Below are 24,491 nucleotides of genomic sequence, written 5' to 3'. Positions count from 1 at the left end.
GGGCCCCAGACAGTGCGTACCCGCTTTATCACTCATCTTGCTGTGAGCAGAGCATGATGTGGCCTGAAACCCGTTCAGGAAATGAACCCTATTCAGAGCTTCTAATACCAAGGTTCTGCTTCTAGCAATGATGGAACGGCATGGATCTGCCTCCCAGAGTCCCCCTTTCACTCTAGGGAGTGTAGAACACAGTTTACAAAAGATGCTGGTATAGTAGAAACAGCAAGAAACCTGTGAGACCTTGAACAATACAACTACCAGTTAAGTATAACATCTTTGCTGAGCACACATAACACTGAAGGCAGTGGTGATAGACCAGAATCACCTTAGCAGTATCTTTCTATTCAAAACAAATATAGAAATGGAGGGATATAAATGAAAGTACAGGGACAGTATGCAGGAAGGGAATCAAAGTAATTTAACCATTAATAAACACTCCATGCATATCAGAGTTTAGGCCTAACCTAGTCAAGTCTATAGAAGATGAAGCTCCAGTGAGAACTTCCTCCCACTGTTAGGCTGCGCTTACCTTTCAATCTCCGCTCTCTGGCTGGGGTTGGTGATGGCCGCAATGTACTGCATGATGTACTTACTGGCTTCCGTTTTACCAGCTCCGCTTTCCCCTGGGGAAAAATTGTGCAAGGCTTAGGATTACAACTTAAACCGAGAGGAATAATTTTTAATAGAATAATTTCAAGTTTTGACATTAGTTATTCATTTGAAATCCCTTATGTTTCATTGTTTGGTTTTGGGGGGTTATTTTTGAGTTATTTCATCCTGTCGATGTGGGATTGGTTCTAACAGATCTGAACATGTTGAAAAAAGTAAAACTACTGTAGAAGCAAAATAACAGGTTACAGATCGAGATTTACTTAGTAAAAATATCGAGGGATAAAACGTGGTAAACTAATTCCTTATAGCCTTAGTACTTGGTGACTCTGAAGTCCGGTGGAAAAGAAACGAGAAAGTGACAAACAGTGGCCATGGCAGAATTCACATAACTTTGTTTTCTATGGCAGAGTTTTAAAAAATCTTAATGGGGGTGAAATACTTTTTTCAGAAAATGAGAGCAATTTTAGTGAAAAAGCGAAACAAAAGCCGCAAGCTCTAGACATATGGTGTCACAGAAAAAGCGTGACAACTGACATAAGGAGGGGGAGGGGGATACGGTTATAATTATCAACCCAGATTTTTAACTGTTTATCCCTTGTGACCCAAAGCTCCACTTGTAGAATCTTATACTCTAGAAATACTAAAAATACTAATATAATCCAATGATAATCTTCAAAGGTTTTCAGACTGTTTCTGCAGACTACACTATGTGTTATAGCTAAAATCTGAAAATAATATGCCCATCAGTAGAGGATTGGGTAAATAAATTATGATTCAACTATTCAATGGCATGCGACACAACTGTTTGAGAATGCACGACTTCTATAGGTACTCTAATGAAAAGATGTCCACTAGACATTGTTAAATGGAAAAACAAGTTATGTAATAGCAGTTATAACATAATTCTATAATTCTATGTTTATAATTACATATGCATGTGTGACTATACGTATTTGCACACACTGAGAAAATGTTTAAAAGGATAAATGCTTTATTGTTCACAGGCGTTACTGCTAGAATTTGGGGGGGGGGGAACAAGGTATTCAAGGGAAAGGGACTTTGTGCTTTCACTTTATACACTTATAAAATTGCCTCCCGCTCCACCCCGCCACCTTTTACAATCAGGCAATAATACTGCCTTCAAAATTTGTTTTAGGGCTTCCCTGGTGGCGCAGTGGTTGAGAGTCCGCCTGCCGATGTGGGGGACGCGGGTTCGTGCCCCGGTCTGGGAAGATCCCACATGCCGCGGAGCGGCTGGGCCTGTGAGCCATGGCCGCTGAGCTTGTGCGTCCGGAGCCTGTGCTCCGCAACGGGAGAGGCCCACGTACAGCAAAAAAAGAAAACTGTTTTAATAAAATGTAGCCTTAGGATATAATTTTTCAACTCCCACACTAAGTTGCCTCACTTCTCTGACCCTTAATATCTTCATCTGTGAAGTAGAAACACAACTGTCCTACTTACCAATCAGAGAGCTGCACTGATAACCAAAATGGAATAAAGATCACCAAAGCCTTGTAAAAGTATAAAGCCACTCATGCGAATATGAGGTATTAATAGCATGAAAAAAAAGTCCCACAGCTTGGGAGAGGGTATCCTGGGTCAGTGGGCAGATATTTTCTTGTTCCCAACTCACTACACGAGATTCCTTGAAGAGCTCAGCTTTACAGAGAGGGCTCAGCTCCTGTGCTTGGGCACCCAGGGTCTGTCACCTGACGCCCTCTCTGCAGCCTTTAAAGCTCTGGCCTCCAGCTCTGAGAGCCTGTTTCCAGCCCCCAGGCTTCTGTATGTCCCTGGTCACTAGTTCCCGTTCACCAGTATGACTTGGAGTTCATACTTCCTTTTTGGTACCTCAGGATTTCATTTTCCTGGTTTCGCTCTGTGATTATTTAAAATAATTTTTGTTAGATTTTTATCCAGTAGTTTTCCGTGTTTGAGATGGGAGGATGAATTTCCCATGTCACCGCAGTCTACAAAATTGACCAGAAGTCCATCCAAACATAATATGTAATGTGTAAATGAACCAAGATTAGCAGATGCTCAGAAATGATAGAAATAATCTGGCATTACATTTTTTTTTTTTCTCCTATAAAATTACTTAAGCTTTTAACTTCAAAAAAGACCTAATCAACTGTTCGGACCCTTGAGTACCAAGTAAGTTAAATACATATTGACCTTGGAAGGACAGGGAACTCCTTAAATACCTGATATCACAATGCAAGTGTCCTTTGATCGCCTCTTCATAGCCTTGTAAGCAGCATCAGCAATGGCAAAAAGATGCGGCGGTCTCTCGTACAGTTCACGCCCTTTGTACTGCTCGATTGTGTCTCTCCCGTAGATGTTCAACAACTTGTAGGGATTCACAGAGACCACGACTTCTCCAATGAATGTGTAGATGCGCCCTTTTTCAAATCTGCACAGAAGCCAAAGAAAAGGAAGATGGAGCTGTGGTTATACAGAGATGCTATTTCTTTCCTATGAGTCTCTTATTTCCAAGAAAATCCAAACATCCCAGGAACTATTTCTGAAGTGACATTTCACGGTTCTGAGTTTACTTTTAGAGATAATGCTTGAGGCTGGCTTCCTTTGGATGCTGCTGGTAGAAAAGCAAAGTAGGGGTTAGAAGCCAAAAGAGAAGAAAGAATTTAATATTTTGGAGGCTGGGGATTTCCTAATTTCCAAAATACAGAAGGGTAAGAAATAAAAAGAGTTGAAGACAACCTTAGAGCTCTAGGAGGAAAAGATAACAGAAGCCGGAGCAGGTCTTGAAATCCATTTAGTCAGATTTTCAGTTGTAAAGAAAATTGTCCAAATACGTTTATTTCTTCTCCCTCTTGAAATCCCACTAAAATGTCAGTAAAGGAATAAAATAAACACAGCAAAATCCATACCAGAGAGAATGGTAGAGGAGACATTTCTGGCATAAATCGAATTCGCTTTTTAAAAAAATGACTGCCTAAAATTCCACAGTGCAGATAGACCCTTATTTATTCAATCATCCCCCCATCCTTCCTGCTATTATGAACAATATTGTAGAAAGTACTCTTGGCACATAATCTTACAAATCAGTGCCTTTATTTCTGTGAAACGGATTCCTAGGACTGGGACAGCTGGTTGAAAGGTATGTGTATTTTAAGAAGGTTAACATGATCCCACCACTCGCACATATAAGAAGCTAAAAATCCACCCTGTGTATGTATATGATATGTATATAAATTGTACATAAATATATTTTGTAAATGATTACATGAGCATGGAAAAATATGGAAGGCTGCATATTATGTCTTACGTATTGTTAAATACATACAGTAGGGCGATGAGAAGGAAAGCCAGAGGAGCTAAGAAAAAAAAACCCCAGCATACATGATATGACTCCAATTGTGCAAAATCACGTGTCTATATTTGCAAAGAAAAAATTCAGTATAAAATTTAGAAAACCCATATATATTTACGATCAACACATTAACTCACACATATAAACACATATGAACCAGAGTGAGGCCAACACCCAGATGGACGTTCCTACACAAGTGGCTGCCACTACGCTCTCCATCTGCCGAGAGGCACAGGCAGAGAGAGCTCACTTCCAAGAGCTGGGAGAAGGGAACACCAGGATGGGAGAATGCTGGTCCATGGACAGCGGCCGGGTCTCTGAGCACTCCTGTTGTAGAGTCACAGCAGCAGAGAAATAACTAAAGCATTTGAGACCAAAGGGCGAGACCCTTAAACTCCCCTTACACTGGAATGAAGGCTGTCGGCTACAATTAGGAGTGGAAACAGACATGCTGATAATGTCAACAATAAATGAAGACCAAGATTTTTATCAAGTAGTCAGTGTATGTTTAAATAAGAGTGATTGGCCACCTGAAGGTTTTCTGTGCATTTCTGTCCCGCGGTTCTCCTTTGCATCCTCCCCATTGTTGGACAGAAAGTTTACATGGTAGCTAAATGCACCAACCCTGGCATCCCTGACACCTGAGTCCAAAGGCTCACGCTGCACACTTAAGAGCAACGAGCCTATGAACGCTGCTTAACCTCCATGAGTTCCAGCCTCCTTCACCCGTAAAATGGAGATAATTATACCCTTCCCTCCCTCTGGCGTTTAGCACTTAAAAAAAAAAAAAAAAGCAATTAATCTTATGCATCCAATTATGTTCTGCATGAAGGAGATTTTTAATGAATGCTTTTATTTTATTAACATTGCTACGAAAATCACGGCAATCCCTACACGCAAGGAATTAATGCAGTGATCCTGATTTGATTCCCTGCCTCAGCTGTCAATCAACACGAGTCATAAGCAAAATGTCTACATAACTCATGTTCAAAGACCCACAAAAATAATAAGAAGCTAAGCCTTTTTGGCTTAACCTGAAAATTTGAAGGACATGCTCTACAGCTATCTTCAAAGATAAGAATTGAAAGGACAAAATTCTTTAGTTTAAAAAAACACTGTCCAAACAGAAAAATAAAGAGAAGGAGAAGGATGTTAGGAAAAAAAAATTGCCTCATGAGTCTGGAACTCTGTGACTAAGAGACAGCAAATAACATATGAGATTAGAATGTTGTTCTAAGATTCCAGGTCCGTCCAATCATGTACTTTCTCTGAAATTCCATTTTATTTCAAATAGAACGTTTTGTTTATCAAAACTTCTGAGCATCTTTGTAAAACACAATAGATAAAACCATCCACTGAGTAGCTATGAACTTGAAGACAGTGGCAAAGGCTTAACAAACTACGATATTAAATACAATGTTTCAGCAGAAGTTTGGTTGTGAAAGACGAAACTTTCAATTCGGTTAGGTCTCAAAAGCACCACTAGATGGTGTCAGCATACACCTTAACACCAACCCAAGATTTCCATTTGCTTTGGAGCACCTCAGGGTATGAAGTAAGCAAGCACTTAGGTAATCCTCACCTCTGGTTTGCCTCTAGGAGGAATGGCAGTAATTATCCTAGATGACAAATGCGTGATACCACTTCTTACAAGAGACCAAGGAAGGCATTTCTAGGACCTCTGTGTGCAAACCTTTTATGACAAACTTTTATCACTCATTCTGCATAGTTGAAATATTTCAGGTTTTCATTATTCAATAACTACTTTGTGTCAGGCACTGGGTGTGACCCTGGGGATTAAAAGAGGAATAAAGAGCAGGGAAGTATTATACACAATAATGACATAGTGTGATAGGTGAGATACTAAAAGCAGGTACCATGGTGGCAAAGATCACAACAAATGCCTTGTGATACGGAACCCTGAAGGGTAACATACAAACTACAGTAGGGCACACAAGCCTTTTGTGCTCTGGCCTCCACATTTCTCTCCACTGGACCCTCCTAACTCCCCACACGCTTCCACACATCAACACCACTCCCACCCCTCCAGCCCAGGTCACTCTTGCTCTCACACTAATGAGCTAGTTACAGCTCCCAAGGCCACCATGCCTGCATGGTTTGCCCACGGGGTCCATTCTGCCTAGAATGCCCTTCTCCACCTGCCTCTTCTTCCCCCCTCTGCTTGGCAGATCCCCACACCTTCTTCAAAAGCCTGAACCTCAGCTCCTCGAGGAAGCCATCCTTGGTACCCATCCCCAACACCAGGGCTACTATCGTCTTCGCTCTGTTCAGATTTTTTTTTCCCCTTTGAAACCTCCGACATGGTGAAAATAGCTTAACAGCAACTGATTTTTAAAACAATTTCTTTAAGGAGTTTATTAAAAATACGTATTGGACACGCTGGATATTTTCACTGGCTTCTGAATGAAACAAAGAGGTTCTAAAAAGTTTTTGAATTAGTGAGTAGCGATGGAGAAAATACCAAGGTTATGCCTCTGGAGAACAACAGTCTTTTGTACATCAATTCTGAAACATCTATTATTATTATTTTTTAATTAATTAATTATTTATTTGGCTGCTTCCGGTCTTAGCTGCGGCAGGTGGGCTCCTTAACTGTGGCAGGTGAACTCTTAGCTGCGGCAGGCGTGTGGGATCTAGTTCCCTGACCAGGGATCGAACCAGGGTCCCCTGCGTTGGGAGTGCGGAGTCTTGACCACTGCGCCACCAGGGAAGTCCCTGAAACATTTATTTTTTTACAAAACATAGCCTCGTTAATTTGCACATGTGCTTCTATAAAAGATTACCTATAAGTCAAGATGTATGCAGCTCCCTCAGATCAGACATGGACAGACTATGTGTACAACCCTACAGAGAAGTATGACACTGGGGGTGGGGCAACACACACAAAACAATCCTAAAGATAAAGAAGTGCTAACTGCGAACATGAACTTAAGCATGAAGGCAGAACCGTGTGGCAAGGTTAGAAGTACGGGAAGGAGGCCGGCCTAACCAGAGCAGAAAACTTGTACTAGGGAATGTCAGGGCACAGTTGGAAAAGTAGGAGGGAGTCAGATTTGATATGACAGGATTTTTTTTTAATTGAGGTATAATTGACATGCAACATTATATTTGTTTCAGGTGTACAGCATAACGGTTCAATATTTGTATATACTGTGAAATGGTCACCACAAGAAGTCTAGTTAACATCTGTCACTATACAGAGTTACAGATATTTCCTCGTGATGAGAATTTTTAAGGTCTACTCCCTTAGCAACTTTCAAATAGGCAACACAGCGTTGTTAACTCTAGTCACCATGCTGTACATTACATCCCCATGACTTATTTATGACTGGAAGTTGTTACCTTTTGACTCCCTTCACCCATTTCCCATCCCCCCCTCCCCGCCCCAACTCCCACCTCTGGCGATCACTAACCTGTTCTCTGTAACTATGAGCTTGGGGTTTTGTTGGGTTTTTTTAAGATTCCACATATAAGTGAGATAGTACGGTATTTGTTTTGCTCCCTGACTTATTTCACTCAGCATAATGCCCTCATTTCAAAAATGGCAAGATTTCTTTCTTTTTTTAAATGGCTGAATAGTATTCCACTGTATATATGTACCACATCTTCTTTATCCATTCGTCTCCTGATAGATACTTAGGTTATTTTCTGACACGACAGGCTTTGAAAACCAGACTGAGAAAGTCTAAATTTGATGTGACTGGAAACAAGAAAAAGAGTGAAGACTTTTCTAGCTAAAGAGATCAATAAGGCTGGGCCTCAATGAAAGGGACAACCGTAGAAATGAGAGAAAGAGAAATCTGGGGTTGTTTCAAAGGGAGAGTGGGCAGAATGTGAACACCTGCTGAACACGAGAGACAAAACTATCTTTACCTTTCGAGTCGGGTGGAAGAGAAAAAGGAATTTATCTTGGATGATGAGATCCCAAAATGTACTCCCGAGGATTCTAAGTTCACCACTAACAGAATTCAGTGTTACCCTTGATCGACTTCTTAAACTATATGGACTCTATCGCCAGGAGGAAAATTCTCTGTGAATACTCTACTATGTACTTAATAATATTTTTATTCATGAATAAATACTATTTATTTCATGAGAACGTACGTTTCAAATAGGTGATGCTTAACCACATCGATTTGGCCTGTTTTCTTTCCCTTTTCAACGCAAAGGCAATCTTAAATTGCTTCGAATGTTCACATTTCTCAGGAATGTTCACCTACACACGCCATTTGTCTTTTTCTTTCTTTTTTTTTTTTTGTCTTCCATTATCTCCTCAGCCAACTCCAATCTGGGTTCCTGTCCAGCACTTCAATAAACCTTGATCAAACCTCCCAAAGTAAGTTTCCAATGAAACTGCTAAATCCACTGGCTGACTCCTCATCTTACTGGTGTCCCAGCAGAATCTGACACTGACTCCCATTTCCTCCCCACATTCTTTCTTGGCTTCTGTGCGGCCACATTCTCTGGTTTTCCTCCTCAGTCTCCTCTGCTGGCTGCTCTTTCCTAAAGATCTCTAAACACTCAAGTCTTCTAGGGTTGGGTCCACTATCAACTTCATGTACCACCTAAGGGATGCTCATTTAAGGAGGCTGGAGTAATGATATCTGAGTCCTACTCTACCCTCTGATAATCAGCAAGACAAAATAAAACCAGAAAAGAAAACTTTACCTATGAGGAAACAGAAAACTAGCTACAACTCGGAAACACAATCTGTGAAGAAAGGGTGTGAAGTGTTGGAAAACGAGCCCTCATGGAAGAAGGCTGCTAAGAGTGAGTGTGTGCCTCTGCAAAGCCCAGGCAAGTCCTCCAGAAGTGGCTGCAGTCCCTAAGTGGCCAAGGCAACTGTCTTTTGACAAGAACGGCAGGGTCTCAGGATGCAGGGGGCTGCGGAACAAAATGGGTCCCGTTTGACACTTTTGAATAGCTGCAAGGTGGAGCTACGTGAAGAAATGAGTAGAAATTATTCAATATGTTTTTGCAAAAAAGCAGACTGTCAGAATAGAGAGGAGAAAAATGAAAAAGTAGATACAACTGCTCTATGGCAGGTGATCTTCATAAATGAGAAGAGGTAATGCTAACTCACCTCCCAGGAGTCTCACGGCGTACGTAAGGGACCTGCTTGCTAGTCAAGCAAACTTCTTGCCATTTCAGGGCAGAGTGTTGGTGAGAAGGAGTCTAGAAATAACAGATCCCAAACTCAGCGATCTACTGGTCCTTCTACACACTATCTTTCAGCAACTAACCAACCCAGAATGAAACACACCTATTCAAAGATGGCAGTAATCAAAAGTGAAACAGAATGGCGCCCATGATAAGATGTTAAAGGAAAAAAGTAGGCAAAGAATTGGATGGACAAAAAGCAGATCAAGAATACCCACGAGGGCTTCCCTGGTGGCGCAGTGGTTGGGAGTCCGCCTGCCCATGCAGGGGACACGGACGGGTTCGTGTCCCGGTCCGGGAAGATCCCACATGCTGCGGAGCGGCTGGGCCCGTGAGTCATGGCCACTGAGCCTGCGCGTCTGGAGCCTGTGCTCCGCAACGGGAGAGGCCACAACAGTGAGAGGCCCGCGTACCGCAAAAAAAAAAAAAAAATATCCACGAAAAAAAAAGTGCGCCATAAAGGAGAAAAATTATGAAAAAATACTTCTGCATGAAAGCAAAGAATGTAAAGAAAACATAGCCCTATAAACCAAGTGATCAAAGAAAACATTGTTAAAAAAGAGCAAAAGCATATTTAAACCCATTTTTTTTAAAGGAGATAAACTGAAAGAGCTCAAAGAAAAAAACCCCAAAGAAATGAAGGTCACGTTAAAAGACAAAGAAAAGGGGAATGGGCACTGCTGAAAATAGCCAGGGCCAAGAAGAAGGGGTAGAGAAATGTAAGCAAAATGAAATGGAAAAACAAAATTCAAATAGAAAGAAGGAATTCTAGAAGTGGGAGACAACGGAGGTGACATAATTGGTATTCCTGAAGACTTCAGTATACGGCAGTGGTGACATTTCAAAACAGCAATAATACCAATAATAAATGTCAATAAATAGTGCTAGAAAATGAGCTAGCCACCTGGAAGAACAAAATGCAGATTATTAGTGTGGTGGCTTGAACTGTGTTCCCCCAAAGAGGTATGTTGAAGTCCTAATGCCTGGTACCTAGGAGGGTGACCTTATTTGGAAATAGGGTTTTTCAGATGTGATCAAGATGAGGTCATTAGACGGGCCCTAATCCAGTATGACTGGTATCCTTCCAAGAAGAGGAAAATGCCTGTGAAGACAGACAGATACCGAGGGAGGATGCCCTGTGATGACAGAGGCAGACGCAGCTACCAGCCAAGGGATGCCACGGTCTGATGGTCACCACTGGAAGCTAGCAGGAGGCAAGGAAGGATTTCTCCTCCACAAGTTTCAGAGGAAAGCATGGCCGGCTGACACCTTCATTTTGGACTTCTAGCCTTCAGAACTGTGAGACAATAAATGCCCATTGCTTTAAGCCACCCAGTTTGTTGTAATTTGTTGCAGCAACTCTAGGAACCTGATGCAACTAGTTATACCAAAATAAATTCCATGAAAATGTGTCTCAATTTCACTTACACTTAAGGAAATGCAAATCCAACCAACAATATGATACAATTTCTCACCTATAGATCAAGAGTTGTTTTTTTTAAAATTAATTAATTTACTTATTTATTCTTGGCTGTGCTGGGTCTTTGTTTCTGTGCGAGGGCTTTCTCTAGTTGCGGCGAGCGGGGGCCACTCTGCATCGCGGTGCGCGGGCCTCTCACTGTCGCGGCCTCTCCTGTTGCGGAGCACAGGCTCCAGATGCGCAGGCTCAGCAGTTGTGGCTCACCGGCCTAGTTGCTCCGCGGCATGTGGGATCCTCCCAGACCAGGGCTCGAACCCGTGTCCCCTGCACTGGCAGGCGGACTCTCAACCACTGCGCCACCAGGGAAGCCCAGATCAAGAGTTTTATAGTGCACAATGTTAGCAAGAATATGGAGTCACGGGTATCTTCCCCATCACAGGTATCGTCTTAATTGGTCTGACCCCTTTCAATCTCCATACAGCAGGAGGCATGACCTGAAAATATAAATCTAACTACTCACTCCTATCCTTAAATCTCTTCCGTGGAAAACCTCCATGTCAGGCCAATCTGATATTGAGATATGGCTCATCTCATGCCAACTACTGGTCACTGTGTGCTCTGGCTGAGAATAAAACAAATTCTTTCCCGTCGAAACTGCACCCCACCCCCATCATCTCACACTTCCTTGTTTCCTTTACAGTATTTACCACAAGAAGTTTCTTGTTTATTGTCTGTCTCCAGGGGAGTACAGATCATATCTATCTTGATCACTGTTTTATCTTCAGCATGCAACATGCTCCTGGAACTTATAGGGGGTGGTTAAATATTTGATGAATGAAAAAATAAAGGAATGAATGAATGAATTCCTTTAGCCCACCTCTACTCTCTCAGAAAATGGTTTTACATTCTACTTACAGAGAAAATCCAGGCTATCAGGTGTGCAAAACTTTAAATCACCTGCCATCATTACCATTTTTTCCTATTTATATACTTTGTTTCACTTCTCTTATTTCCTTGTGACTTTCAAAAACTGGGGTAGGGGGAGTATTAAATATAGCAAGATGTCATCTAGTTAAAAATGGGCCATATCCCCATGACCCAACATAAAATAATCTTTCCCTTCATGTGGGAAACTTCACATAATCTAGATATAAATAGCAATTTTTATTCCAGGAAAATATGATTGAACGGTACCTACTCCAACCAAGACAGGTTTTTTTTTCACTGTTAAGAGAAGGAAGTTACAAAATACATGGGGTTGACTTAGAATTGGAGATTTCAATATAAATTTATGGATTATGGGAGATAAAAGGGGGGATGATGTATGTACACATACATTTCCTAGCTCCGTCTGCTGAGAGAGCTTAGAAGCAATGGCACCCAGATGTTGGCTTATAAATACCGTCCTTCTTAACTAAAAGGACCCAGGGCTCCTTGGAGGAAAAGCTGACTCCAGAGCTTGGACAGGGAAAGTAGAAGATGAAACTGGAATAGCATGTTGAGCCAGAAAGTAGGGAAGTACTCAAGGAACAATGGGGACATGTCGAAAGGCCAGAGCAGCAAGCTTGAATGGGCTCCTGGCCAAATCTAGGACCACATGAGCATTAAAATAAGTAATGTTAGGAACATTATAATCCTTCGGATAAAATAAGAATCTATGAATCCCCACCAATGTAAAAAAGAAATAAATAAGAGAAGGAAAAGCCCTTCTTTAGAGTGGAATGCCACTTAAGAAATACAGAAGGAGTGATGTGAGTTAGAAAATGGTCCACGTATGCTAAACCAGGAGTTGAAAGTGTGACTAGGAAGAGGATATTTACACAGACCCAAAGGATCTCCCCACAAATCACTGATTAATTACAAAAGGGAAAGATAATAATTTTTAGTGGAGAAACCTTATAACCACTTAAACCAACTGATCAAAATTAATATCACCAATATTGAAACAAACGAACACATGTGCTTGTGGTGGTTAATCTGATATGTCAAGTTGACTGGGCCACGGGGTGCCCAAACATTTGGTCAGACATTATTCTGGGTGTGTCTGTGAGGGTCATTTTAGTTGAGATTACATTAGAATCAGCAGACGGAGGAAAGCAGAGTGCCCTCCCCAATGTGCAAGCCTCATCCAACCATCGAAGGCCTGATTAGAATAAACGGGTAAGAAGGCATCCTTTCTGCCTGGCTGTCTTTGAGCTGGCTGGGTCATAGGTCTCCTGCCTTAGTTCACAGTCAGATTAGAATTTACACCATCGGCTGTCTTGGGTCTCCTGCTTGCCGACTGCAGCTCTTGGACTTCACAGTGTCCAAAATTACGCAAGCCAAAAACTGTTTACACACACACACACACACACACACACACACACACACACACACACACACTCTCTTATCCTGTTGTTTCTGTTTCTCTGGGTAACCTAAACTAACACAGATTTTGGTACCAAGAGTGGTTCCAGGGCTTCCCTGGTGGCGCAGTGGTTAAGAATCCGCCTGCCAATGCAGGGGACACGGGTTCAATCCCTGGTCTGGGAAGATCCCACATGCTGCAGAGCAACTAAGCCCGTGAGCCACAACTACTGAGCCCATGTGCCACAAGTACTGAAGCCCGTGCGCCTAGAGCCTGTGCTCCGCAACAAGAGAAGCCACGACAATAAGAAGCCCACACACCGCAACGAAGAGCAGTCCCCGCTCACCGCAACTAGAGAAAGTCTGCACGCAGCAACAAGGACCCAACTTACCCAGAAATAAATAATTAATTAATTAAAAAAAAAAAAAGGAGTGGTTCCAGAGGAACAGGATTTTAAGGATGAGTTTTCCCCCCCCACATCTTTCCTGGAGTATAATTGCTTTACAATGTTGTGTTACTTTCTGCTGCACAACAAAGTGAATCAGCCATACGTATACATATAACCCCGTATCCCCTCCCTCTTGAGCCTCCCTCCCACCCCTCTAGGTCGTCATAAAGCACCGAGCTGATCTCCCTGTGCTATGCGGCTGCTTCCCACTAGCTATCTATTTTACATTTGGGAGTGTATATATGTCCATGTCACTCGCTCACTTCGTCCCAGCTTACCCCTCCCCCTCCCCGTGTCCTCAAGTCCATTCTCTACGTCTGCATCTTTATTCCTGCCCTGACACTAGGTTCATCAGTACTGCTTTTTTAGATTCCATATATATGTGTTAGCATACAGTATCTGTTTTTCTCTTTCTGACTTAGTTCACTCTGTATGACAGACTCTAGGTCCATTCACCTCACTACAAATAACTCAATTTCATTCCTTTTTATGGCTGAGTAATATTGCATTGTATATATGTGCCACATCTTCTTTATCCATTCGTCTGTCGATGGACACTTAGGTTACTTCCATGTCCTGGCTATTGTAAACAGTGCTGCAATGAACATTGTGGTACATGTCTCTTTTTGAATTATGGTTTTCTCAGGGTATGTGCCCAGTAGTGGGATGGCTGGGTCGTATGGTAGTTCTCTTTTTAGTTTTTTAAGGAACCTCCATCCTGTTCTCCATAGTGGCTGTATCAATTTACATTCCCACCAACAGTGCAGGACGGTTCCTGTTGCAGGATTAGTTTTCTGAACTGGTTCTGGGGGTTCTGGAATTGGCTCTCTAATATGATTAGATTTACAGCCACTAATGACTCTATTTCTAGTAGTAAAGAGAGCACTGGTAGTCGATGGTGTGATCTGGCCATAGGGATACATCAATATCTCCATCGCGGGGACTTCCCTGGCAGTCCAGTGGTTAGGACTCCAGACTTTCACTGCAGGGGGCACGGGTTCGATCCCTGGTCAGGAAACTAAGATCCCACATGCCGTGAGGCGTGGCCAAAATGTAAATAAATAAATAAAAATAAACTCACCTAAAAAAAAAAATCTCCATTGGATACTCCTAATCAACCTTTGTAAGAAACAAAGAGCTGGGTGACTATATATATTTTCAAACATTCTTGGAAAAGTAACAAGCATAGGAAGTTGGCTGGGAGGTCCTAATGTCCCTGGAAAAAGTGGTGAATGAAAAGGATGCCCTCAGGGATTCAAATTCCCAGCTCAAGAGCCATGAAATGACCTGAAAGCTTCTATGTGTGTCCTGAAGGAGAGCTGTGTGTCCTGTAGCCTGGGGACTGAGAACCCAGAGAAAGACAGTTCCTCCTGGTAGAAGGCAGTGAGGACACGGCCATCACTTCTGTGGTGTCTGCCCAAAACACACAACCCGAATCTAATCAGGAGGAAACACAAAACAACCCTAAGTTGAAGGATAGTCTACAAAATAAGTGGAAAACTTCACAGTCAAGAAAACAGACAAATGCTGAATAACAATCCAGATTAGAAGAGACACAACAGGAACTCCCTGGCGGTCCAGTGGTTAGGACTCCATTTCCTTCACTGCTGAGGGCACGGGTTTGATCCCTGGTTGAGGAACTAGGAACCCACAAGCCACACAGCGTGGCTGAAAGAAAAAAAAGAGAGAGATATAACAACTAAATGCAAGGTATACTCTTAGGAAGTTTCTTGTAGTATTCTTGAAATTTTCTGTAAATTTGAAATTATATCAAAATTAAAAGTTGCTAATAAAAATTCAACTTCCACTCTTCCTTATATAGTAGGTTTAAATTTTATTAATTTATTACTTTTGAATAGGCAATACAGACTCTCAGTAAAAGATTCAAAAGATATCAATGAATAGGTAGTGAAAAGTATTTCTCTCATCTCTGCCACAGCTTCCCTCATCAGAGAGAACCACTGCCACTGGTTTCCTGTGAATTCTTCTAGAAATAGTGTAGGCATACACACACATATGCATTCATGTAGTTTTTTCCATGGATGACTTTTGTCTCTCTAATTAAAACAATATATATCTTGGCAATGGTTTCCTGTAAGTAAATAGAGAAAAGCCTTATTTTTAATGCCTGTAGAGTACTTCATTTCATGGGTGAATATACAATAAAATATTTAATTATTACCAATCATTTGTTGCTATGAACAATGCAACTATATATATAGTGGCATATATTTCTTTGTGCATATGTGTATATACACTTGTAGAAAACATTTCTAGAATTGAAATTGGTAATTCAGAGGATTATCTGCAATTTAAGTTTATGAATTATTGCCAGATTATTTTCCAAAGAAGTTGCAGCAATTTATACTTCCACTTACAATCTATGAGACTTCTGTTTCCTGGGTGTGCGTTTTTTCAACCAATGATGCTGGCCCATTTCAAAAGGACAGCCTATATTGCAGTTTTATTTTCAAAGTACACAAAACTTTGATCCCTTTCTTTACTGGTGTACCAAACTTATGCAACACTCATTAGCTTACTGTCAACTTCAATACGGCTCAGTTCACCTTCCCCAGTTCTTAGGGGAGAATCTCTCCCAAGGGTGAAGGCATCTTGTTTCTGCTTCTGGAAAAATCATGGTCTCTATGTGATGGAGTCAATTCGTTTTATCCCCTTTGTCACGGTATGTTCCTGAGATGGGCAGGGACTGTGTTGGAAAGATTACGAGCTTTAGAGTCATACGGCCCTGGAGCCCTGGGTTTGAATCCTACTCCGCTAGTTGCTGATTGTGTGTGTTCATAAACATGTGAGTAACTAATAAGTGCCGTGTGCCAGGCACTACGCCAGGAGCCTGAGTTACAAAGAATAAGGCATGGCATTGTACTAAAAGGTTTACATAAACAGACAAGGCCATGTGGTAAGCATAATGAAAGAGAGTTTAAAAATTACATAATTTAAAAAATCATTCCCTTCTTCCCTCCCTCCCTCCTTCTCTCTCTCTCTCTCTCTCTCTCTCCCTCTCCCTCCCTCCCTCCCTCCCTCCCTCTCTCTCTCTCTCTCTCTCTCTCTCTCTCTCTCTCTCACACACACAGACACACACACACACACACACACACAGATACACACACACACATGCTGTTTCAGAAAAGATTTAAGGCAACAACAAGATAGAAAGGATGGTATGGAAGCTTAGAGAAAAGATACCTAATCCATCTCTAGCAGTGGGAAGGTTCAAAGAAGGCATCCTAAAAATTAAATTACTTGACATTTAAGCTATTTATGTGACTATACAACCTCCACATGGGCAATTCTAGGCCCCTCTTGGTTTACTCTGCCTTACGAGCATCTGAGATAGGATGGGTGCTCTATGTTGACTTTTTATTAACACACTGCAGCCTTGGAAGAGAAGGCCTGAGCACATACCACCTCGGCCCACCAGTGCAGCACACAGGCCTGCCTGGACCTTCACAGCAGACAGAAGGGCACATGAAGAAAGCATGCTCTGGAACCTGACGGCGGTTTAGCACCAGCCAGCTCTATGACTACGGGCAAGTGATCACACCTCTCTGCTAGAGAGGGTCTTTCTTCATCTGAAGGGTGGGACAATGCTAGTATCTACCTCACCTCCCAGGACCGTGAGAAGAAATGAGACACTCCACCGTGGACCCCGAGGCACACTACTGGCATGTCGTGCAGAAGACCAGGTCCTAGTTTTACCGTGAGCGGCACTGCCCGCCCTCTGAATGGCAGGAGGTGTCTTTCCCCCGCTCGGGTCCCATTGCCCCGCCTGCTGCATCTGTGCTGTGCTGCGTTTATCCTCAGGCCAGGGTCACTTTTGTTAGTGGAATGAATCGTGATCCAGCTAGGCATCATGGACAGAAAGGCTTTCTTCTAGGACGGACCCTCTTAAGCCAAAACCCCTCCATAAAAACGTTTAGGCTTTTCCCAGGATATAGGAAACTAGCTAGGGCCACTGGCGGTGGTGTTATAGGCTTCCCGAGTTCACCTCTTGGTTTTCTTCTCCAGAGCAACATCTCTTCATGTGAGCAACACCAAAGGTAGTCATCCAGAAAGTGTGGTCTGGAGATGCCTGGCTGAATTATTCATTCATTCATTCATTTCCTTCCTCCCTTCCTTCCTTTTCTCCCCTTCCTTCCTCCCTTCCCTTCCCTACCCTTCCCTCCCTATGGAAATAATTTATTTCTGATATATACCTTTTAAGATTATGATTGCTTTTTCAAAACACAGTTCTATTATATAGTAAGGCATTCCTTGTAGAGAAATAGTAACTTTAAATGTTCTTACTGCTGTCTTTAATTTTATTTGCATTCATTCATTCACTCAGTAAATCATTATTAGTGCCCAGGTTCTAAGCACTGTGCTGCGAGCCATGGGTGGAGGAACAAACAGGCAGACCTGTCCCCGCCCCAGTGCAGGGTAACGAGAAGGACAGCACCTCAACAGGGGTGTGGGGAAGAGGCAACAGAATGTACACTGCATGGGTGGAGGGCAGAACACGTGCCTGAGGAATCCAGAGCGGGACAATGTGACCCCAGCAGAGACAGCAAGGGGACGGTGATGCCAGGGGCGTGAGCGAAGAGGCTAGAGTATGCAAGCCCCGCAGGCACATCGCAGGGGTTTGGGGCTGTATCTCAAGGGCAGGGTTGTAAGTATTGATCACATTTGCTTTTTTGCAAGCCCCCTCTGACCACGGGGTGGAAAAGATCGAGTGCCTGGTGGTGGAGCAGTGAGGATGCTTCTGCATCAGCCCCAGGAAGGGATGACCAGGGCTTTGGTTGGGACAGAGCAGTGGAGAGACGGAGTGGCACACAGGCTTGAAGAGCAGATGCAGAACTGATGAGACAGGATGACTTAGACTGGATGTGAGGGGTGAGAAAGAGGGAGGGGTCGAGCCTTCTCACATCCACAGCTGAGCAGACCACGATGCTGCTTGTGAACGAGAACGGGGACAGCGGAGGAGGAGCAGAATTTTAGGAGGTGACCGGGATTTGGACGGGCTAATTCCTGGGGACAGCCAACTGAAGACGTTCCTCTTCTTTCTCTCACAATCTAATTAAATCTGATCCCTTGGACACAAAGGGAACAACACAGAGGGTGGGAGAGTATTAAGAAAACAGAGAGGGGGGACTTCCCCGGTGGTCCAGTGGTAAAGAATCTGCCTTGCAATGCAGGGGAGGCGGGTTTGATCCCTGGTCAGGGAACTAAGATCCCACATGCCGCGGGGCAACTAAGCCCGTGCGCCGCAACTACAGAGTCCACGCTCTCTGGAGCCTGTGTGCCACAACTAGAGAGAACCCCGAGCGCTGCAACGAAAGATCCCGCGTGCTGCAATTAAGATCTGACGCAGCTGTACACCTGAAACTAACACAACACTGTAAACTGACTATACTTCAATAAAATTTAAAAAATAAAAATTAAATTAAAAAAAAAAAAAGAAAACAGAGAGGGCAGCCAGAAATCCTTACCTGTCATGGTGGGCAAACATTGCCAGGGGACCACATGCTCTACTGCCCAATTTAAAATCAAGAAAAAGATTTTAAAGAGAGAGTAGATATCTGGATTCTATTTTAAATTTTTCACTAACTGAATTTGGTCATGTCAAGTTACTCAGTGATTCTCCTTTCTTGGTATAAGAAAACACTAGAAACAATCCAAAACCCACTTCCATAAAGGCTATCTCCTAAGGTCCCAGGCAATTTGGTTAAAAATTAAAATACAATGACTAGCTCTCAGTACACTGTCTAAATCTCTTGACTATGAAAGACACTTTTACCAAAGATCACAACTCATTCACCTGGCAAAAGGAAACAGAGCGTTTTAAGGTATAGCTCAATGAAAACAAGGTAAGTCTTGAGAATATAAAACATAATCTGTCAAATACCGCAGTTGGGTTGACATCAGTAAATGGACTGCTTTTCAGTTTGTGTTGCTTTGTCTGCTGGGGTGTCTGGAAAGGTTCAAATTTCAAGTCGGTCAGCATCATGAGAAGGATACTGCCCACTCACAGGGCACTCAGCCAACCGGCCACTTTACAATAGGTGAGTCTCTACTACTACTGGTGTCAGGACATGTCCACACAGGGTAGAGAGTCACTGTTAGGTCTGGAGCACCTGCACCTTCGACACACTGTTGAAAATGGATCTGAAATGGCCACATTTTGAACTTGCAAGGAAAGCTGCTCTTCCCATGAGATCATAAAAGGTCTGTAAGCTTACCAAACCTGCACCATGGAACTCACATCATCTGTTTTGGTCATCTGCCACCCTGTAGCTTTTAGATAGTATTTAAATATTTAATTGACTGATGTTCCTCAAATCCTAGTGGAGGAAATACAAAGATGGGTGAACTGAACCACAGAAAGGTCACTATAAGAGACTATAAGAGTCCACAGAAACTAGAGACCCTCAGACCAAGAGAAAGGATGCTCAGATATTCAAAGAATATTAGTAAAAACAAAAAACATAAAATCAGTAAAAATGAAAAACAAAACAAAAAACTCCCATAATAAAGATGTTATGGGGATCCCCTGGTGGCGCAGTGGTTGAGAATCTGCCTGCCAACGCAGGGGACACGGGTTCGAGCCCTGGTCTGGGAAGATCCCACATGCCGCGGAGCAACTGGGCCCGTCAGCCACAATTACTGAGCCTGTGCTCCGCAACAAGAGAGGCCGCGATAGTGAGAGGCCCGCGCACCGCAATGAAGAGTGGCCCCTGCTTGCCACAACTAGAGAAAGCCCTCGCACAGAAACGAAGACCCAACACAGCCATAAATAAATTAATTAATTAATTTAAAAAAAAAAGATGTTATGTATCTTACAATGTCAGCGTAGGACTACATCACAATAGTACTACTTAGCTATGAGATGCTGACTGCCTGATAATGACAGGCATGAAGATCTAGACCAAAGATAAAAGGGAAACTGTCTAGGACTTCCCTGGTGGCACAGTGGTTAAGACATCATGCTCCCAATGCAGGGGGCCCGGGTTCGATCCCTGGTCAGGGAACTGGATCCCACATGCATGCTGTAACTGAGTGCGCATGCCACAACTAAGGAGCCCGCCGGCTGCAACTAAGACCCAGCACAACCAAATAAATAAAATAAATATTTTAAAAAAAGGAAACTGTCCTATTAATGAGATGACAATATTGTCTCTTCCGATCGACAAGTAACAAATATAATTTATCCAACACAGGGCTCAACTGTTACATATTTATTCCTTTATATCCATTTCATTTAAAAATGATTTTTGATTCCAGTAACCATTTGTCCACCTGGCATGCCTAGGGAAGTACTTAACTCCATTTTGCCTTAACCAAGGAGTTAGCCTATTTATAAACCCAACACTGCTCAGGAAAATGAGTCAGAAAACTCTTTGGTAGGAATGCACAATTACATAAATGAATAACAATTATGCATTTTGAATAATACTATAAACCACTTAAACTACAGTACTGAACACTCCTAAAAAACACATAGATAAATCCCAAAGATGTCTGAGGACTGAAACTAAATAGGGTAAACTTGGGATTCTTTTTTTTTGAATGTTTAGTTATTAAGCATTTAAAAAATTTTTTTTAATTTAATTTTTATTTTATATTAGGGTATAGTTGATTTACAATGTTGTGTTACTTTCAGGTGTACAGCAAACTGATTCAGTTATACATATACATATATCCATTCTTTTTCAGATTCCTTTCTCATATAGGTTATTACAGAACACTGGGTAGAGTTCCCCGTGTTATACAGTAGGTCCCTGTTGATTATCTATTTTATATATAGTAAACTTAGGATTCTTATCCCACCCTACCCTCAAATTTATACTGGTAGGAAGCCCCTCTACCTTACCTGTACCCAGGTATCCTGCTCCCTGGGCTCCCTGGGAGACAGGAAAGCTAACAGGCATACCCTGTCACTTTTTCACAACTATGCCTAATTTAGTAAATGACAGAACACCTAATCAATATACTGTATCACTTTTCAAAAACTATAGTTCCTTATCCCGGTTTTCATAACACGTGAAGGCTTTGCTATTCAGCCTTGCGTCAACCAGGTAGGCAGCTTTTGGGTATAAGCTGGGTGGTAGCTGTGTGGCAGGTGACACTGAAGAGAAACAAATGGCTCTGTAGCCAAGTGAATGAATTAGTTCCTCTGTAAACGCAGCTGTTTTTTGTTTTAAATACACCTGTTTATTAAACTTAAACACCTGCATTAAGTCCATAAACAAAGTCACACTAAACTTATATTTATTGTGCGCCTGTTGTATCAAGAACTGCATTAGATATTTTTCATGTATGTTGCTAATCACGTTTTTAAATATTAACAGAAAATCTTCCCAAACCTTCTGTTGACGTCACATGCCCAGTTACAGGTAAGAAGAAAATTACCAATATATTTAAAACAATCTCCTAACCATTATCTCTCCTTGGAGAAATGTGAACCACAGAGCAAAGCTTTCATTGGCCTGGGAGGGAGATCCGTTTCTACTACAGAGGGGTTTCATAAGAGTAAGGAAACTGGAAATTTGTCCAGATGCTCCTAAGTTATGTGTTCAGCTATTGTTTCTGTTGGGGTGAATTAACAGCCGCCACTGAGCAGAGGATTTTAAAACCAGCAAAAATATTTACTGAATGAACGGCCAGAAACTTTGTCACCTGGCTCTCTCCTTGGCTTTCCTTGTCAGAAGTCTGCAACATCTATTAAGGTCACGTCTCCTCATGTAAAGCTTTTAATATGTTGCATTATCTTTCTACTTGCTAGAGCTGGCCTTCTCTCTTGGCTTGAGGGTTTTTGTTTTGTTTTTTTTAAACAACATTTTTTGTGTCTAAGGTAGAGTGAAGGGTTAACTTCCTTTCCCCTAGCAGTGGTGTAGGATACATGTCATTTTGGTAGCCTGACTCTGGGGCTGGGGACAGTAGCCTCAGGGGAAGGAGGGAGGTTAAGTTGGCACACTTACTATCCCTGTTGGAAGTGGCTGGGGCATACAGAACTTTCACAGTGCTAATCTGCTAATACTGCAGCTCCTCCGATGCCAACAAGCTTTAAAAGGAAATTAAGAATGTCACATGGCATCTCCAAGTGAAATACCGAGAGCTGCTCACCAGGGTCCCTCAATAATAGCTGTTCATTTGGGGATAAAATTATTACGGTAAGGAGAAGGGAGCTGACTTTGGAAGGGGTTGAGAGGATATAAAAGTCAGAAGACATCAACTCTTACTGCTCTGCCAAGTGTTTTCATCTTTACATGATATTTGAGATGTTGCAGTTTACAGCTTTATTCCTAAATTGTCATCAAGTTCCCTAAGAAACCATGAGCCAGATTTCTTTTAAATTTATTTTTACTCATTCCTAGCATGCTGCCGTGGGACCCAAGGGAATTTTTATTAAGGGAGGAGGGACCTGGCAGCATTAGAGATTCATTATTAGAATTGGAAAGTATTAAATGGGCCCATATTCAAACGATAAAAATCAACACATTCTGAAGCCACACAGACATGGATAATCAACGACTCTGCTTGATCCAATCGGTCCTTTTCCACTTGTGAAAATAACCAAGTGCTGTGTACACTCAGGAGCAGCAGACATCAGGAAGTGAACTAAGAGAGGAAGAATGTGGTGGCAAAGAAGAGAGTCAAAAACTAAAAACAGATCAAATACATCAGGAAATGGAAAAAACAAATAATTTTCCCTATTTTTTCTTAGTTCCTAAAGCAGAAAATATCTTTTTTATTATTGCTCAGATCAAACTGAGAAAGGAATTTATGTGAGTAGACTGGTGGCCAATGTAAGACAAATACTATCATACTTATTTTTCCTTTTAAGTGTCCCCCTGCAACCGGGCCAATAGGAAGAGCTCTAGCTGCCCTCAGAAAGCAGCTGTCCCCGAAGTTCAGCTTTGCTCATGGAAGCTGTGCACAGTTTCTCTAAATGTCTGCTAACGTTACACTTCAAAAAGGAAAAGAAAAGCTAAGCCTACTTATAAACAGCATTATTTCCAAGTCTTTAACTGAAATAACTTCCATCGTCCTCTGTGAATAAGAACTGAAACTATGTGACTGAATAACAAAAAATATTAATCCTCTCATTTTCTAATTTCAGAAAATACGCTGTCTTGAGTTTTTGCTTATAAGTCATCTAAGTTTAAAAAGTCAAGAGTTTGGCCAGCATGGCTAGTGTACTTGGCAGAGCCGGGACCCGGGACGCGGCTGGCTCGGTGTGAGTGGTGAGGCCAGGAGAAGGATTCCACCAGTGCAGCTGGGGTGTCCAACAGGGTAGGGGCCGCACGCTGGGGAAATCAGTTACATACGGGAGGATTAAGGAAATAAGTAAATATCTTGAGGACGATGGGAGCCAGGCTTCTCACTTCTGCAGGAGGAAATTACAAATACGGAAGCGAGACGGCGAAAATAAACCCAGGGGGTTAGACTGAAATGCGAGGTACTGGGATGAAGTCCTGATATTTAACATAAATAGACAAAAGAAATAGAAACCCGCGTATGTATATGTGTGTATGCATGTTCCCCCTCCAATTCTGCTGAGCAAGCCTGGAAGCAATGATACACTGGCAGCAACAACTGGACCCACTACCCAGATCTTGGTTTTTAAAAGCCACACAACCACCAACAGGAACCAAGGATTTGGGGAGAAATGGCTGAATACCATCACCCGGCCAGGGAAAGCACTAGATGAACCTGGAATCAGTATTACTGAGCCAGGGAGTAAGGAAGTTCTCCAAGAATGACAGGGACATGTCGAAAGGATACTGCTGCCAGCAGAAAGAGGCTTCCACTACCCAAGTCTGGGACAAATCGTCTGGTTTATTTGGGAAAGTAAGGAGAATGCATTTGGTTGTTGACGATTTGTCTTTGTTCTCTGTTGCGGCTGTATGCACTACAGCTGGTATCCTTACCAGCCTTCTAGGAGACACATACCGCTGATGAGGCCAAAGTGTGGGACTAAACTGGCACAAATTCATCACCACAAATGAACACATAGCTCAAATCTGTGCCCTCCTGACAACATGGTCGCTTGTTTAAAATATGTAAGATGTGGATGTCTACCCATCAGAAATATGGATACACTCTGCTACTAAGGTCCTTCTTTGGATACATGGAAGCCTGCATTTATTAAGAT

At 42.3% G+C, this 24,491-nt stretch overlaps 1 protein-coding gene across 6 annotated transcripts in view; it reads right to left on the bottom strand.

The window, feature by feature from the left end:
* The window catches only part of MYO1D (myosin ID), a 355,995-nt gene that overhangs the window by 254,233 nt on the left and 77,271 nt on the right, over window positions 1-24,491 (bottom strand). For all 6 annotated transcript variants that reach the window (XM_027130294.1, XM_027130292.1, XM_027130293.1 and 3 more), the window contains exons 2-3: window positions 2,814-3,022; window positions 530-623 (exon numbers count right to left, since the gene is read on the bottom strand). In XM_027130294.1, the coding sequence (XP_026986095.1) occupies window positions 530-623; window positions 2,814-3,022 (303 nt within the window). The remainder of the gene's footprint in view (window positions 1-529; window positions 624-2,813; window positions 3,023-24,491) is intronic.

Source organism: Aethalodelphis obliquidens, unplaced genomic scaffold (assembly GCF_003676395.1).
Source record: "Aethalodelphis obliquidens isolate GAN/ISIS:26980383/991018 unplaced genomic scaffold, ASM367639v1 scaffold38, whole genome shotgun sequence".
Lineage (NCBI taxonomy): Eukaryota > Metazoa > Chordata > Mammalia > Artiodactyla > Delphinidae > Aethalodelphis > Aethalodelphis obliquidens.
The sequence above is the reverse complement of the archived record's forward strand: the minus strand, read 5'-3'. Positions and strand labels throughout refer to the sequence as shown.